We start from the raw sequence: 15149 nt of genomic DNA, 5'->3' as shown, positions 1-15149 counted from the left end.
TCATTAATGTGTATCTCTCTCCTCCGCCTCATCGGAAAATTTTGCCCGGCGCATATCGACGGGATCTAGTAGATCCGGTAAGATTTTACATCTTTATGTTTGATCTTGTTTCCTGAGATCGTATTCGTGTTTGCTCTTGGATTTATAACTAGCTAGCTTCTCATGGATTAGTAGAGTCTGATAACTTTTGAGCTCGACATAGGAACGATGGGGAAAAGAGGAAGGGCTTGTGTAGTGGTACTTGGAGATCTTGGTCGAAGTCCTCGGATGCAATATCACGCTCTTTCTCTTGCTCGTCAGGTTTTGTGCCCATTTTTGCATTTGATCAAGTTCCTCTTGAATTGATTAGTTCCTCTAATGACTTAAACCTGCAGGCATCATTTCAAGTGGACATTGTTGCATATGGAGGTAAGGATTCCTTGATCAATTTTCTTGTGAATCACACAATGCATTGCTGAAGTGTTTTTAAAAAATTCATGTACAGGTTCTATACCCCATGAAGCTGTTCTAAATCACCCATCAATCCACATCCATACCATGGTATGTTTCGATCAAATCTTCAATATAAACTACTAGCAACTCTGTAGATTCACGATCATCAGTTTCTTATTTTGGGGGGGTGCTAAAACAGGCGCAGCCTCGATTCATTCAGTACTTTCCAAAGATACTTTATCCTGTAACTCTCTTGCTCAAGGCATTTATTCAGTTTACAATGCTTCTCTGGTTTCTTTTCGTTAAAGTACCAGCGCCTGACATTTTCTTGGTCCAGGTAAAAAATCTTTATTCTTGTCACTTTGAAATTTACAGTAAATTCTGTTTTCTTGCGAAATATATGCACAAGTTACACCTAGTTATATTTCTACAGAATCCTCCTTCCGTCCCAACTCTAATTGCTGTTAAGTGGGCGAGTTCATGGAGACGTGCAGCGTTTGTTGTAGATTGGCATAATTTTGGATATACGTTGTTGGCATTGTCTTTAGGAAGAAACAATTTGCTTGTATCCTTATACCGCTGGTAAGTATATTAACCAGTGGCTTGATAATGGCTTAAAACTACCTGTAGGACCTTTTTATTTAAGGGTGAAATATTAGCATTTGCATGATTTTAGGTCTGAGAATCATTATGGAAAGATGGCAACAGGTTCGCTATGTGTCACAAAAGCAATGCAACATGAACTGGATCAGAATTGGGGTGTGAGGTGAGATGAAATTTCTCATAGATAATAACCTGTTACATTTTGATTCTGAACTAAAGAAAGTGATGTGATTCTGATTTCGTATGCATTAATGTTCTGAATTGGAAAAACAGAGCCAAAGTGTTATATGATCAGCCTCCTGAGTTTTTCCGTCCCGCTTTGCTTGAAGAAAGGCATGAGGTTAGCATTGTGTGATTCACAAGAAAATTGATTAGTTTAATCAATCACTTCTCTCTGGGTAGAGTGCGGTATCTAAGAAGTAATGTAAAATTTGGTTACTTCTTTAGTTGTTTTGCCGAGTGAGGAAGGATCTTTGCCATCCAATTGGTGTCTATGATTTCATTAGTAGAGGTATCTCTCTTCAAATAAAAAAATCCATGTTTTGATTTCTTTTGGGCTTCTCCATTCATTCTGATGCCAAATCTTTCAATTCAAATTTAGAGTTGGAAAACCAAGAGCTTAATGAAACCCTTTTTACTACCAAATTTAATGCTGACATCTCGCTGAAGCAAAACAGACCAGCTCTTGTTGTGAGTAGTACAAGCTGGTGAGGACACATCATCATTCTTTGTTCACTTTCACTCTTGTGGCATCATCCTTCCGTGATAGTGAATACTAGAATGTGAATTTTTCAGGACCCCTGATGAAAATTTTGGTATCCTACTGGAAGCTGCAGTGATGTATGATCGGCGTGTGGCTGCAAGATCAAAAGGAAGTGAAACAGCTGAAATTTCAGAAGAGCAACACCATTATCCCAATTTGTTGTTCATCATTACAGGTAAAGATAAACATGATAATATTTAGCTGTTTCTTTTTCTGAGCTATCCATGCTGTCTATGAAGGTAAAGGACCTGAAAAGGAGATGTACGAGGAGAAAATCAAACGATTAAACCTTAGACATGTGGCATTCCGTACAATGTGGCTCGCAGCTGAAGATTACCCATTGCTTTTAGGTTCTGCAGATCTCGGTGTCTGCTTACACACTTCCTCGTCGGGTTTAGACCTTCCCATGAAGGTAAGCACATTGTTTTTATAGCTCATATGTTAAGAAGCACATTGTTTTTAATAAGGTTAAGAAGATTTAAGACTTGATTTCCATTGTGTCAACTTGCTACCGATGTTTGGCGTTTTAGGTTGTTGATATGTTTGGATGTGGCCTCCCAGTTTGCTCGGTTTCCTACTCATGGTAAATAATCAATCACTTACATTACTTTCACGAACAAATACTATAACTTTAAAACCTTCAACTTTCGTGAAGCATTCAAGAACTCGTTAAAGATGGGAAGAACGGACTTTTGTTTTCATCTTCATCAGAATTAGCAGATCAATTATTGGTAAGTAACTCGTCTTTCTTTTTAAAAGACTATTTCACCAAGTCTACAGCAGAAGACAGCAGTAATGTTCTTGTGTTTTGTCTTTGTGAACAGATTCTCTTCAAGGGTTTTCCAGGGAACTGTGATGCACTAATGTCGCTTAAAGCGGGTGCAATGGAGACTGGTTCTTCGGGTCGATGGGCTACAGAGTGGGAAGATTGTGCAAAACCTTTAATCACTCAGGCAAAATCCGTCGGCCCTCTCTGTATCCCGCACACATACTTTTTTATTGGGCTATTTCTCATAAGATGTCTTTATGTCTGGTCTATGCAGGTCGTGTCTCAAATTGCAGATTCATGAAAGAGAAGACTCAAAATCGATGGGCTTGAGAGTTTCTCACACAACTGCTTTTGTAGATCCAAATTTTTATACAAAATCCTATAGATTACAAGATTGTCTCGAAAATATTGACAGAATCTGAATTCAAAATGGTTTCGCATGAGTCTGTGTATGAATGAGTAAATGATATCAAAATCTTTCTTAACCAAAAGTAAGGCCAAAGAAAAACACTGAAAGGCTCAAAGCAAATTCAACAGTTAATGTAACAATATAAAATAAAAAAAACTGAAGAAACCTGTGAATCCATAAACCAGCTAGCTTTAAACAAAAGACTCTGCCTTCTTCGTGATGTTTAAATCCATTTCCATCTTTTGTTTTTCCCTCGTGTCTGCATACTCGTATGGTCGGATAAAAATCCTTGTAAAACTTAGCAAAGAGACTCACTTTGCCTTCGTCTTAGTTTTCTTGAGGAGGCTGGAAGTTCTGAACTCAGCATCGTCTCTAATGAAGCTCCACCAGAGAATGGTTAAGGGAATTGTGGCAGCGTGCCAGATCGAGTGAGCATCGAAGTAGCCTTCATATGGAGGAAAATCATATATCTCTAGAAGCATGGCTAATCCTCCAGCTATCACAACCACCCAAAGTTTCCAATTAGAAGGGTGGCTTGAGACAGCGGCCCATCTTGCCCATAGGAAAAGCTGTGAGACTCCCATTGCCACACACACAATCATGTTCCAGCCTGTAAACGACATTCAACTGATGAATTCACCAAAAATATTGACTCGATTTTTAGACAACGGAAAGTTATTGAGGGTACCATAGTCGAGTTTGTAGAAGTTTATGTAGAGTATGTGGGTGGTTACAAAAGCTAGTATTGGAGCGGATACCATGACCCTTGCAGCCTCAACCCGAATATCAAATGTTCGTAAAATGGCTAAGATGAGTGAGAATCCGAGAATCGCTACTGCGGATGAGTAGTCCAACCTCTCTGTAAGGTCAACATCCCTGAGAACCACAGAGACGGATTACCAGAAAATCACATATGAATATATGATGCAGATTGTGGATAATAGAGTAATGTGTAGATGATTTACCGGCTGTGGAAAACAGCACTCCAGAACCAAGAGTTCATGGACAGGAGACCGTAGATATGCCACAAACCAACGTATTCATAGTACGCTGTCCTATCTTGTTTCAGAGGCAACTTATAGTAGATCATGATGAAAAAGGAAAGCCAACCATGGAAATGCATTGCTAGGTTGAGTACAGAGAAAGCAACAGAAGCAGGCTCCTGGCAAAGAACAAGGTAAGTCAAAACTCATATTATATGGAAACAACCAGAATAAAAAAAAGCGATTGAAGAAAAAAACTAACCTGAATCCCAAGTACACGCTTGAAGGGCCATTTACCATGGTACTTGACTGGGGCTTGACCGAGAGTTTCCCGTTCAGTCTCTCTATTAACCATACATTGATAACGGCAATCACCTTGACAACCCCATTTTTTCCATTGTAAATACAAAGGTTCTTGGATGTACCATGGACCACCATCGGATGAAGAATTGCACTGAGGAAAGCAAAGTTGTCCAACACAACCGCTTATCTCACATTCTGAAACACATGTCCTGACACAAAATTGCCAGACATTCATAATCTCCACGAATCAAAAATGTTGCTTACATATAAGCTACAACAAAACCAAGTTCACGATAGATACTCAAAGATTACCGAAATTCTAAGATTACCTGTAATCTGGATCAGCATCGCCAGCACTAGCATTTGAAATACAGAAAAGGCATGGCAACAATAGAAACAGGGCTGTCCAGTAGTGGACTGCCATCTGAGCAGAAAGTTGAAGTGAAATCACTGCGTGATAATAACAATGCAAGCCTCAAAAAACAAAGAAAGAAATCGCTTAAAGGAGCTGCAAATGGAAACTATGAATCAGAGACTATAAAAAAAAACTACAAATGTGAAGATCTTCATATGATGCTTCCGTTAAGAATCCTAAAGCAAGTGTTTATTCCAGTGAAAGAAATTCTCACATATCAATAAAAATCCTTCTATAATTCGACCTTGAAAGACTACAGAATCTCTTGGTTAAGGATCGAACTTGATTTCTGTAGAATCTAATACTATGATTTCCAGATTCGATCAGATTATCGAAAACTCAGAACTTAAATCAAATGCAGAGCTTAAACCCCCTCGAGATCTACCAATCAAGCAGGGACAACAACAACAAGATGAGAAATCGATCAGCTATAATGTAGAGAGCAAGAAAATAGAGAAAAAATCGAGCAGATCAGATAGAATCCAATACCTCCCGAGTCTGAGTCTGAGAGTCTGGTCTTCGCAACAATGTTAAAGCTTCAAAGAATATTATCGCACTCCTGTAAATAATGGAGACGACGAAAGAGAAGACCACGTGTCTTATAATTTAAACTAAACGACGTAGTTTTTGCATTATTCTTTTTCTTTCTAGTTTCTACCATTATCTGCTTTACAAAATGTCCCCCAAAAAAGAGTAACAAAACCTTCTTTCGTATTTATCTTATCTCAATAATATAATTGTTACAAGTACTCAGAAGAATGGGAATTTGCAGACATAATATAAGTAAGAGAGGTTTTAGTGCAAGGCAAAAAGAATGACCCTATGGTTTCCTTCCAATGCTTTCTTGGAGCTTTTTTGATAGTTCCTCATAGTGTCTTCTTTGCTGTTTGTTCACAGAAGGTGAGACTAAGGACAATGCTTGCTCGAAATGAGTCATCTTAATCGTACACTGACTTGTATCTGTAATATCGTCATCATCTTCACATGAAATTGTGGTGATCTCCTCCACTGCCTGGAATGTAGCTTTTTGCACCAAGTGAGCGAGATCAGCTCCGCTGAAACCTTCACAATTCATCTTTGCAATGCTATCAAGATCAACACTAGGATCTATGGGCTTCTTCCTTGCAATAGCTTTTAGAATTGAAGCACGTTCATCGGCGTTAGGGAGGGGTACATATAGAAGATTCCCAAACCTACCAGGTCTCAAGAACGCAGGATCAATTACATCTGGCCTGTTTGTAGCTCCAATTACGTATACATTACGCCTCTCTCCACCGTCTAGCTCAACAAGGAACTGGTTTAAAAGCCGTTCAACAACCCAGGCACCTTCTTTGCCACGGCTTGTTGTCAAAGCATCCACCTCATCAAAGAAGATCACACATGGCGAACATGTCCGGGCACGCTGAAACAATGTCCGAATAGCAAGCTCGCTCTCTCCAACGTACTTGTTTAGAAGCTCTGCACCCTTGATGTGCATGAAATTAGCTCCTGCCTCGTTAGCAACTGCCTTTGCAATCAATGTCTTGCCACAACCCGGTGGTCCATAGAGTAAAAATCCAACCTCTAAGTCTACCCCAAAAGCCTAAAAAGAACCAAAGTGGCACATTCAGACCTCGAGAGAAAAAGCAAGTAATCTTGACTATATAACAGTTCTAAGTGACTTATTAGTTACCTTGTAAATATCAGGCTTTTTGATAGGTCTGACTATATAGCGGTTGAATTCAAGTCGTAGATGCTCAAGTCCACCAACATCATCCCACTTGACATCAGGCACGATAGAGAATCCTTCCCTTGTTAAAGATGCCTGAACTAGATTCACTGCTTCCTAGTAGATTACAGAGCAACCAACAGAGTTAGGAACCAAGGATTAAAATCTCGTAGCTATTGAAGTACAGAAAAGTAGACTCATGCCATGCCTACAATTAACATACCTCGAAATCAGACATCTTAACAAAGAGTTTTTCCAACTCTTCTTCTGGCCAGGGATGCCTCAGCCAAGAACTATCATCTTCAGAGTCCCCAGCCAGTTGAGATTTTCTTGAATCCAAGATTCTCTTTGTGGCAATCCTGCCAGCCATGTTAGCAACACCCTCCAAATCTGCTCCAACAAAACCCGGCGTTAAACGAGCTATTCTTTTCTTGTCAAAGGGCCCTTCTAGTCTAAGTTTTTGGGCTACAACAGAAAGTATCTCAGCTCTTGCATCTTCATCTGGAACACCTAGAGCAATCTCACATTCAAATCGTCCACTTCTCCTCAAAGCAGGATCAAGAACATCAGGCCATTTGTAGCTCCAATAACGAGAACAAATCCAACACTAGACTCAGGACCATTGTTACCAGGTCCATCCATACAAGTCAATAATTGCGTTACAATCCGCTTTTCCATCTCCCTTTGCTGATTTTCCCTCTTTGATCCAATCGCATCAATCTCATCGATAAACACAATGGAAGGTGCAGTCCTATACGCTTTAGAGAAAAGCTCTCTAAGATTCTCTTCAGAAGCACCAGAGACACCAGAAACCACATCTGTAGCTGAAATCTTATAAAACGGAACACCAACTTCATTGGCTATAGCATTAGCCAACTTGGTCTTCCCACAGCCAGGTGGTCCATGAAATAGAATCCCACTCGGTGGCTTAACTCCAATCTTCTTAAACGGTTCAGGATTGAGAATCGGGAACAAAACATTCCTCTCCAGTTCATCCAACACTTTCTTAATCCCACCAAAATCTTTAAAAGTAGGTCCTTTATCACCCACTACATCCAAATCACCATTACCAGTAGTTCCACTGATGGAAAGTGAGTCTTTAGACTCCTTTCTCAACCCCATTGTAGCCATCTTACTTCTACCTTTGTTACCCACAGTTTCAACTTCAACATTCTTCTCCACAGGCGGCGACCCAATTGGTTTCTTGTTTAGCTTGGCATAGTTATCTCGTAGACTGTCATTGATCAAATCAAACCTTGGACTCAGCTTCTCGCTGTAAACAGCGTCCTCGTCCTCAGAAGTCGAAGAATGAGACGGCGACGAAGACACTTTCTTCCTTTTAGCAGCAGCAGCTTCCCCATCGCCGTTGTTGTTATCATCATCTTCCTCCTCAGCTTTGTTGTTTCTGGCGTTAAGGACTTGTCTGACGTTGAGCAGAAGCACTTGCCGAGTCAAGCGGGCAAAGTTACTGTATCTGGAACGAAGATCATCGACGATATCCTCCGCCGTTGTTAAATCCTTCCCGCATGAATCAATAACTTGACTCAGATATCTACGATTTATTCCTCCGCCCATTCCACCACCTCCGCCGCCACGACCACGACCACGACCTCTCCTCACCATCATACTGCTTAGAGCAGGTTTCAATAGCTAAAGTCTGAAACTTTCTTACTTTTGGAGGCGTCTGTCTACCACTGGACAGAACCAGAGGAGGCAGCAGAGAAAAAGAAAAAAAAACTAATTTTGTGTGTATAATTGTTTATGAAGCAAAAAGGCAATTAACCTTGGTATTATTCTTCTCTATTATAGTATTACATCAAGTTTGATTTTCAGTATTACAGTTTTTGGTATAAGAGCAAGATTCCAGAGTCTGAGCTATATTGTTCTTCTCTACAATCTTGAAGGAGTAATACAATGGTATACAGGTCCAGTAACAGATTTGTTCTCATATGCTTTTGACGCTTCTCCATATGTTTATACTTTTGATGCTTCTCCATATGTTTATTTTTATGTATAGTAGACGATAATACACACAAGCTTGAACTTATTCAATATCTGGATTAACTTCTTCCCCAACTCCAATCCAACATTGTCTTTTCTCATCAATCTCGTATCTCAAAAGCGTTCCAAACAAGATCTTTCCCTGAATCCAATGACAACACCAAGAAAGGTTACTTCACAAATAATTGTCAAATACATTTTTTGTTAATGGAAAAGACTGGTTTTAGAATGTTGAACCTTTACTCTCCTATATGAAGCTAAAGTTGTTAAGGGCTCATTGGATTTCTTCACTAGTCCAGCTTCATTACTTATGTTTATCATCTGGCACCGGTTACAACCGCCCAATGACTGCATTGAAAGGAACCAACTTTTTAAGAAAACAGAGAACCATGAAGTTTATACTTAATGCATATGATTATGGTTGAATCTTGTGTGGATCCATGGACTTACTGTGAAATGATTGTCTCCTATCTTGACAGTTTTCCATTTATCTTCCCCGTATGGTTCACCTCCAGATATAACCAGATTTGGTCTGAACCTATGTGGATTGAGTTTTTCATGAGCCCGTTTGTAATCCTCGTCTTCTGCAACCAAATCAGTTTTTATCAAGCGAAAAGGAAAAAGATGTAAGATGAAAAGGACATGGAAACGTACTTGCTTCTAATCTTCTGTTTAGGTCAGCAACACTCTCCTCGGAGATTAACAAGAACTGAGCTTCATTAGCAAAGTTGATATTGCTTTCCAAATCTCTGCACAAACCAGGACTCTTGTTTCTGTTCAAGCAGTCTTTGGAAGTAGAGCTAGAATACCGTAGCAACTTGCATTGTCGACCAATGGCATTGGTGAACCAACGATTGATTCTAGTTTCCTCATTACGGTTTTCAAGTCTGCAACCAAAATCAAATTTATTACAAGCAGCTGATGTAAGACAGCACATGATAAGGAGCAATGCATACATGTTGGCATGTGAATCAAACTCATCGTTCCTCGGGTTATATGAATCAGACTTGATTCTGATGTGCAACTTGTCTTCGCAGCGAGAAGATTCTACAGACAGTAGTCCTTCCTCAAGGTCGATAAAGGTTTTTATAAGAGACATCTCAGGCACCTAGAAGCCATTCCCAAGAAAATCAAAATTTTGGTGACATAGCTGTAGATAGAAGATGCTCTATTACCTTCTTTTGGGTAAGAATTTCACCGGTCAGACCCTGAACCATCCATTCTCGATCATGCAGCAGGCCTTTTATGTTTCAAAAAATAAACACAGGTTATGCATAAATGCCAAAGAGATCAGCCCAACCACTAATACAACAGCAGCACCAATTTGGAGTAACCAAGCAAGTTGAATGAAATACCTGTTCTGCAAAGTGGCCAACGTATCACAGAAAATCCAGCACATGACTTGATCGGGTATACAGTAATTGACTTAAGGTAGTGGCTTGGAAAAGATTCTTTACTTTCAAGGTCTGCAAATCAACAAAAAGGGGAAGAGACGCCATTTATACTTTATGAAGTATTTGCTATCTCGCAAGTTAAGACTCTGTGGTTTTCCAAAGATCATACGAAGTTGACAAGCTACATGCACTTTATTTGTGTGGCTAACACAAGTATCAATTACCAAATTACAAAAAAGTAAGCATGTAAAGATGGTGGCTTTAATTGAAGTCACATCCCAGAGAATGAATGGCGGAATCAACTATACGAAGTCCCTTTTATGTCAATGTGACTATGTGAGTGAATAAATGCTCCAAGAGAGTTGAATTGTTACTAGGAACAAAGCACTGTAAAAGATTTCAGAGCAAGTACCTTCACTAGGAAGTTGAGGAAACCTTCCACTGACGACGGTTCCATTCCCAGTCTTCTTTGGAGGTGAAGCAAATGAACTTATGATGAAATCAATAAATTTCTGTGAATGAAGCATATTATATTTATTAGGTAGCAGCAAGTCGAAAATGAGCTTTGTTTATATTTTCGACAATATACATGGAATTGGGAAACATTTAAATCAAGGAACCTACATATACCTTGGCATCTTCAAAGGTTGACATATAACCAAACGAAACCCTAACAGCCCCTGTTGGTTTTCCATTTATCACATCATTGTCATCCCAGCAAATATGCCCAGCCTGTGTTAAATTAAAAGGATGTCACTGTCAAGTATATAATACAAGAACTGCTAAAATCAGGAGCAGTAGAAAGAATGATAAGCAAAATAATTGAACAATTATACCTCTACATTAGACCGTAGCTCAGAATGGGATAACTCGAGATACTTTGCACATGCGCCAGGATTGCAAAAACATCCTGTCTACACCAAAATGAAGTAAAATGACAGATGTAATTTCAGCGTTCAAAACTTCAAATGGCCTAATGAAAGATAACCCCTTGCCAGCGAGTGCAAGTCCCTAGTCTTACTTACATAACTTCTTTTCTATAAGGTGGAAGAATTCAAAGAGAATAAAACTGAACTGTGTTTCCAAAACATACCCGTAACTGAATTCCAGATAAAGAAGCAAGCTTCTCCACCTCCAAGTAGCCAAACCAAGAGCCATCAGGTCTTTTCAAGTTGAATGTAACCGTTGGGCCTGATTTATGTGAAGATAACTGAAACATAAAACATAGAATGAATCAAAAACTATGGCCACACGAAGAAGTAATTTATGTGACTTCGAAAGTAAATGATGATATGATATTTTTCAAATATGAAACGATAGATACTTGTTTTCTTCCTATGCTCTTTGCTATCCTTTTTGTTGAAGCATATATTTCACTCAATAGATGAAGCCCTATAACTAATGGAATATGAGAGAAAAAAACTAGTTTTTAATCATGAAAGAACTGACCTCCAGATTTTCACTGCCATACAGAACACATACAGCAGCCCCGTTTCCATGTCGTAAAGCCTGAAGCTTCTTTTTCACATATATGGAAAGTGACGTTGTGTGCCTAGTAAATAGATACAGAATACACTTTAGCTTCTACAATAGCAGATGGTTTGGAGGGAACTTTAAACTTATGAAAATTTCAAAGAAAAATCAACAACATGGAGTCTCTAAAAAAAGACAAGGCCCCTACTAGACTATCTTCCAAGGTAAAAATTTCGACAAATTTTAAAAATTGGAGACCCTGCACGGAGCAAAAGTTTTACTCACATCCAAATTGCAGAAGGTGTAAGCGACTTGAGTAATTTGAAGCCATGACGGATGGCTGCTATGCTCAGGAATGAAGCAGAACCATCCTCAAAAAACTCCTCCACCCTTTCCCTTCTTTTTACAAAGTCGATGTCAGCAATTGAAGCAGCAACAGTGCCTGTAAGTATTATGTTCATCAAATGCCATACAAATTCAACCATTTTACACAACTAAATGAGATGCATACCTCCACTAAAATAAGTCTTTTTGAGCAATTTGGCTGCATCTGTAGATTATAATAACGGGAAAAATCATGTCAGAAGCTAGCATTTGCAATATTTGTTTCATTAAATGATAAATATTGATCTTGTTTGAGATATTATCTCAAAGGGAATAAGAATAAAATGAAAACAATATCAGAGATCTTAACAACAGAAATGCTCTGATCTAAGTAATGAATTTAACGAGAATGTTTCTGAACTACAGTCAGATTTGATTTGTGAAGATTTACAGAAGGAGATAAACCTAGGGAACAATTTACGCACCATTCCGTACAAGGAGAGCGCCAAGCCCAGTAGGATAACCAAATAACTTCATGACATCAGCCGAAAACAAGAAAGTCAAAATTTGATAACAAAAGAACTTCATTTATTTTGGAAAATCCAGGAGATACCTTGTAGAATGACAGAACAACAAAATCTGCAGGATACTCCGATAAATCAGGTGGTAGTGTAGCACAACCCTTTGCAGCATCAATCAAGACCATCCACCGCTTGCTCCTTATAAAAAGTATATAAGCCATGATGAGAGATACACAATAGAAACTAATACGAATGAACCTCTTCAAGTCCTATACACACTTAGAATCAACAAAGAAATAAGTATCAAATCAATTCAAAGTAGTTCCTTCAAAAATTTCTTTGCGGAAAAAAACACTGAGCTCACGGAGTTGAATTCTAGGCATAGCATCGCCAAACCTCAGCAATATGAATCCAAGCAGACATTCAGCGGTATACCAATGCAAGAAACTGAGGAAAATGAGAGCTGAATAGAGAGAATGTGAAACCTACTTGCTAAAGGGGGAGCCTTGTAGCACGGTCTCAGTATTTTCTTTCATCAACTTCACCAGATCTAGATTAAACCTCAGGCCAGAAAAATTGCACTCCGAGGGGAAAGCAAATAGATTATAGGCATTTCCTGTAAACATACAATAGAGTGAAACACAGGATAAGCAAACCAGAAAAGTCGATTAGATACGCAGCATACAAGAATATAACATGTGATACATCTTGAACAGATTCTTTTCAGGATGAAAGAAGAAAGAAAAGATTATCAAGCTAACAGACCTCTTGACTCTTCCTTTTGGAGTTTAGAAGTGTTTCTCATCTGCACAGCACGATGCTTTACCTTGATAGATGGTCCTGAATTTGTAAGCTGGCCTGGTTGGTTAGCTGCCTCTTCAATATCCACTGCACATGCTGAAGCACCTTGAGCTAATGCATATTCCCTAATACCAAGTACACTGTTGTGATTCTCCATGGTATACAAAAAATTACTGTCTTGGGTCCACGGAAAAGTCTCTCCGACAAGCTTCAGCGCTGCTGTGGCTCCGGAGGTGAATAAGCAACTGTAATCTTCAGGAGATGCATTAAAGTATTCAAGCACCTAACTCCAGTGTGCAATGAAGATTGATTGAAACATATGGAACCAACTTATAAGATGAAGACCAATAATATCAGTTGAAGAAATGTAAAGAATGTGGTACCTGATGTCGAGCATCCGCTATAAGGTCACTGGTGGCCGAACTGATATCACTTTGACTATCTAAATCACTATTAAGGAACCTCTTTCAACAACATAAGCTCACAAAAAAAAAGGCATTATATCTAAAAAGAGCTTAGCTACGTTGTTTTCACCAATCAACATGAAAGTTTCACATCTTTCAAGTCATTAAAATCTGAGATTGAAAGCCTAATAAAAGATAATGTAAAGCCTATCCTATGAGGATCAAAAGATGAGGATACGTGGATTTCCAAAAACATTGCTTGTGAAGTCCTTAAAAATATATTCCATCTGCAACTCAGAATACAAAGTAGAACCAGCATGATCCAAGTATACAACACCTGCACATACCACAAAAATCTTATAAGTATCAAATTCGAATATTGTACTGGAAGGAAAATGATTAAATCCGTCTGGATACTAAGCATTGTTTCCACAAAATCACTACATAGAACATCATTAAAACACTATGATCCCATTCTTAGCAATAACGGAATTGTTCATATGAGTACTGGATCAATTAAACCTCTTCAATTACATACATAAACATAAGTTATACTGTTCCATCGAGAAACACTGTAACTCAATTTTAATTCAATTCGAAATTCTCAAGTAGTGAGAGTGGAGCTGATCCACCACTGACCCAACCCAATAGTTTTTGACTCATAGAAATTTCAGCTCAAAAAGCTTAAGTTTCGAACCCTATTAGATCCAAGAGAAGAACAACTCATACATGATTCAAAAAAGAACAAAAAAAAACAGACCTTTATCTAATCTCTTGAATTCGGTGTCGCGGATCTCTTGAATGTTCTTGGGACCATCTGGGTATCCATAATAATCTCCGAATTCCTTAAGAAATGCTTCCATCGCCGAAAGAAATGTTTCTCGCTGTCTCTCTGGTAATCTCTGAAAAATCGCCGACGAAAGAAAGATGGTCGTTCCCGGCTTTTTTAAAATAAAATACAATTTTCGTTTTCCACGTAAGTATAATTATATTTCCATTTTTACATTAGAAAACCAGAAAAGGAAATTCTAATAAAATAATATTAAAATCATATATATATCTTATTATATAAAGTATGGTTTTTAAAGTTACTAACTCTTAAGATCGTGCCACGTGTCAAGTCAAACGATCAGATGTTTACAAGTTACTAACTCTTAAGATCGTGTCACGTGTCAAATCAAACGATAAGATGTTTAACATTTATTCAACAAAAGGAAAATTAACAAATTTGTCTTTAACTAATGTAATCATAAGTGAAAATAGAACATTTTGAGAGAAATAACTTAGCTTATAGGATTTAACTTTTCAATAACTTTTAGTAAGAATATTTTAATTTATTAATTTTAACTCATTTAATATTAATTTGTATGATGTAAAATTAACTTACGAGATTACGGCATATATAAAAAATATATTTTCAACAATGTTTGGTTTCTAAATATTTTTGTAGATTTCTATTTTTTTATTAATTATTAGTCCTAAGCGTTTGGGTATTCGGGTCGGGTATTTCGGGTTCGGGTTTTCGGGCTTAGAAGTTTAGAACCCGTTCGGGTAATTTAAGATTTCGGGTCGGGTTCGGTTCGGGTTCGAGTTTATTTATATATTGAAATATCAAATTTTGTCTGCAAATCTATTAAATTACTTGAAAATTTTAAAAATTCCCAAAACAACACGAGTAGTTTTGCTTGAATATATTTTAAAATACACAAAAATATCTAAAATATCCAAAAAATCCTAATATTTTCTATATATAAGTATAAATATAACTAATATATACTTATATTTGAGATATGTTTGGATACCTATTCGGGTTTGGGTTTGGGTTTTTCGGGTTTTGAAGTTTAGA

The 15149-nt window shown here is 38.0% G+C and overlaps 3 protein-coding genes, 1 long non-coding RNA gene and 1 pseudogene across 16 annotated transcripts; 2 read left to right on the top strand and 3 right to left on the bottom strand.

The window, feature by feature from the left end:
* The first annotated feature begins 30 nt into the window (after positions 1–30).
* AT1G16570 (UDP-Glycosyltransferase superfamily protein) lies at positions 31–3054 on the top strand. Of its 2 annotated transcripts, NM_101521.3 has the most exons (16): positions 31–77; positions 203–300; positions 375–408; positions 485–540; positions 632–769; positions 866–1014; positions 1109–1198; positions 1309–1375; positions 1483–1546; positions 1637–1742; positions 1831–1973; positions 2038–2210; positions 2329–2381; positions 2454–2529; positions 2623–2751; positions 2842–3054. In NM_101521.3, the coding sequence occupies exons 2-16, from the start codon at positions 208–210 to the stop codon at positions 2866–2868; spliced, it is 1398 nt and encodes a 465-aa protein (NP_173105.1). In that variant the 5' UTR covers positions 31–77; positions 203–207; the 3' UTR covers positions 2869–3054. The 2 variants fall into 2 exon arrangements, with proteins under 2 accessions (NP_173105.1, NP_001117297.1); NM_001123825.1 differs by having other exon boundaries at positions 2454–2751.
* AT1G16560 (Per1-like family protein) lies at positions 2923–5247 on the bottom strand (the record flags this gene model as incomplete). 9 transcript variants are annotated; one of them, NM_202114.2, is made up of 7 exons in its annotated part: positions 5167–5238; positions 4892–5058; positions 4592–4712; positions 4222–4471; positions 3942–4138; positions 3665–3852; positions 2923–3586 (listed from the first exon to the last, which is right to left on the bottom strand). In NM_202114.2, exons 3-7 carry the CDS (start codon positions 4684–4686, stop codon positions 3288–3290), a joined length of 1029 nt encoding a protein of 342 aa, NP_973843.1. In that variant the 5' UTR covers positions 4687–4712; positions 4892–5058; positions 5167–5238. The 9 variants fall into 9 exon arrangements, with proteins under 9 accessions (NP_973843.1, NP_973842.1, NP_001319020.1 ...); NM_001332236.1 differs by having other exon boundaries at positions 3288–3586; positions 4922–5058; NM_202113.2 differs by lacking the exon at positions 4892–5058 and having other exon boundaries at positions 5167–5247.
* Positions 4692–5190, top strand: AT1G05243. The gene has a single exon (NR_138861.1). It is a non-coding gene; the product is annotated as an other RNA (long non-coding RNA).
* Positions 5248–5430: 183 nt separating the features above from the next.
* AT1G16550 lies at positions 5431–7973 on the bottom strand (annotated as a pseudogene). Its single transcript has 3 exons — positions 6609–7973; positions 6350–6502; positions 5431–6259 (listed from the first exon to the last, which is right to left on the bottom strand).
* A 169-nt stretch (positions 7974–8142) lies between these two features.
* Positions 8143–14261, bottom strand: ABA3 (molybdenum cofactor sulfurase (LOS5) (ABA3)). Of its 3 annotated transcripts, NM_101519.3 has the most exons (21): positions 14064–14261; positions 13542–13640; positions 13283–13341; positions 12864–13182; positions 12588–12714; positions 12191–12296; positions 12063–12108; positions 11765–11803; positions 11539–11695; positions 11230–11332; positions 10874–10990; positions 10617–10694; positions 10411–10512; positions 10193–10292; positions 9742–9852; positions 9562–9626; positions 9343–9494; positions 9041–9273; positions 8837–8970; positions 8624–8734; positions 8143–8528 (listed from the first exon to the last, which is right to left on the bottom strand). In NM_101519.3, exons 1-21 carry the CDS (start codon positions 14164–14166, stop codon positions 8430–8432), a joined length of 2460 nt encoding a protein of 819 aa, NP_564001.1. In that variant the 5' UTR covers positions 14167–14261; the 3' UTR covers positions 8143–8429. The 3 variants fall into 3 exon arrangements, with proteins under 3 accessions (NP_564001.1, NP_001322901.1, NP_001322902.1); NM_001332230.1 differs by having other exon boundaries at positions 8837–9273; NM_001332231.1 differs by having other exon boundaries at positions 8182–8528; positions 9041–9494.
* Between the last annotated feature and the right edge of the window lie 888 nt (positions 14262–15149).

This window comes from Arabidopsis thaliana (assembly GCF_000001735.4).
Source record: "Arabidopsis thaliana chromosome 1 sequence".
NCBI lineage: Eukaryota > Viridiplantae > Streptophyta > Magnoliopsida > Brassicales > Brassicaceae > Arabidopsis > Arabidopsis thaliana.
This window is presented reverse-complemented; position numbering and strand designations above follow the sequence as displayed.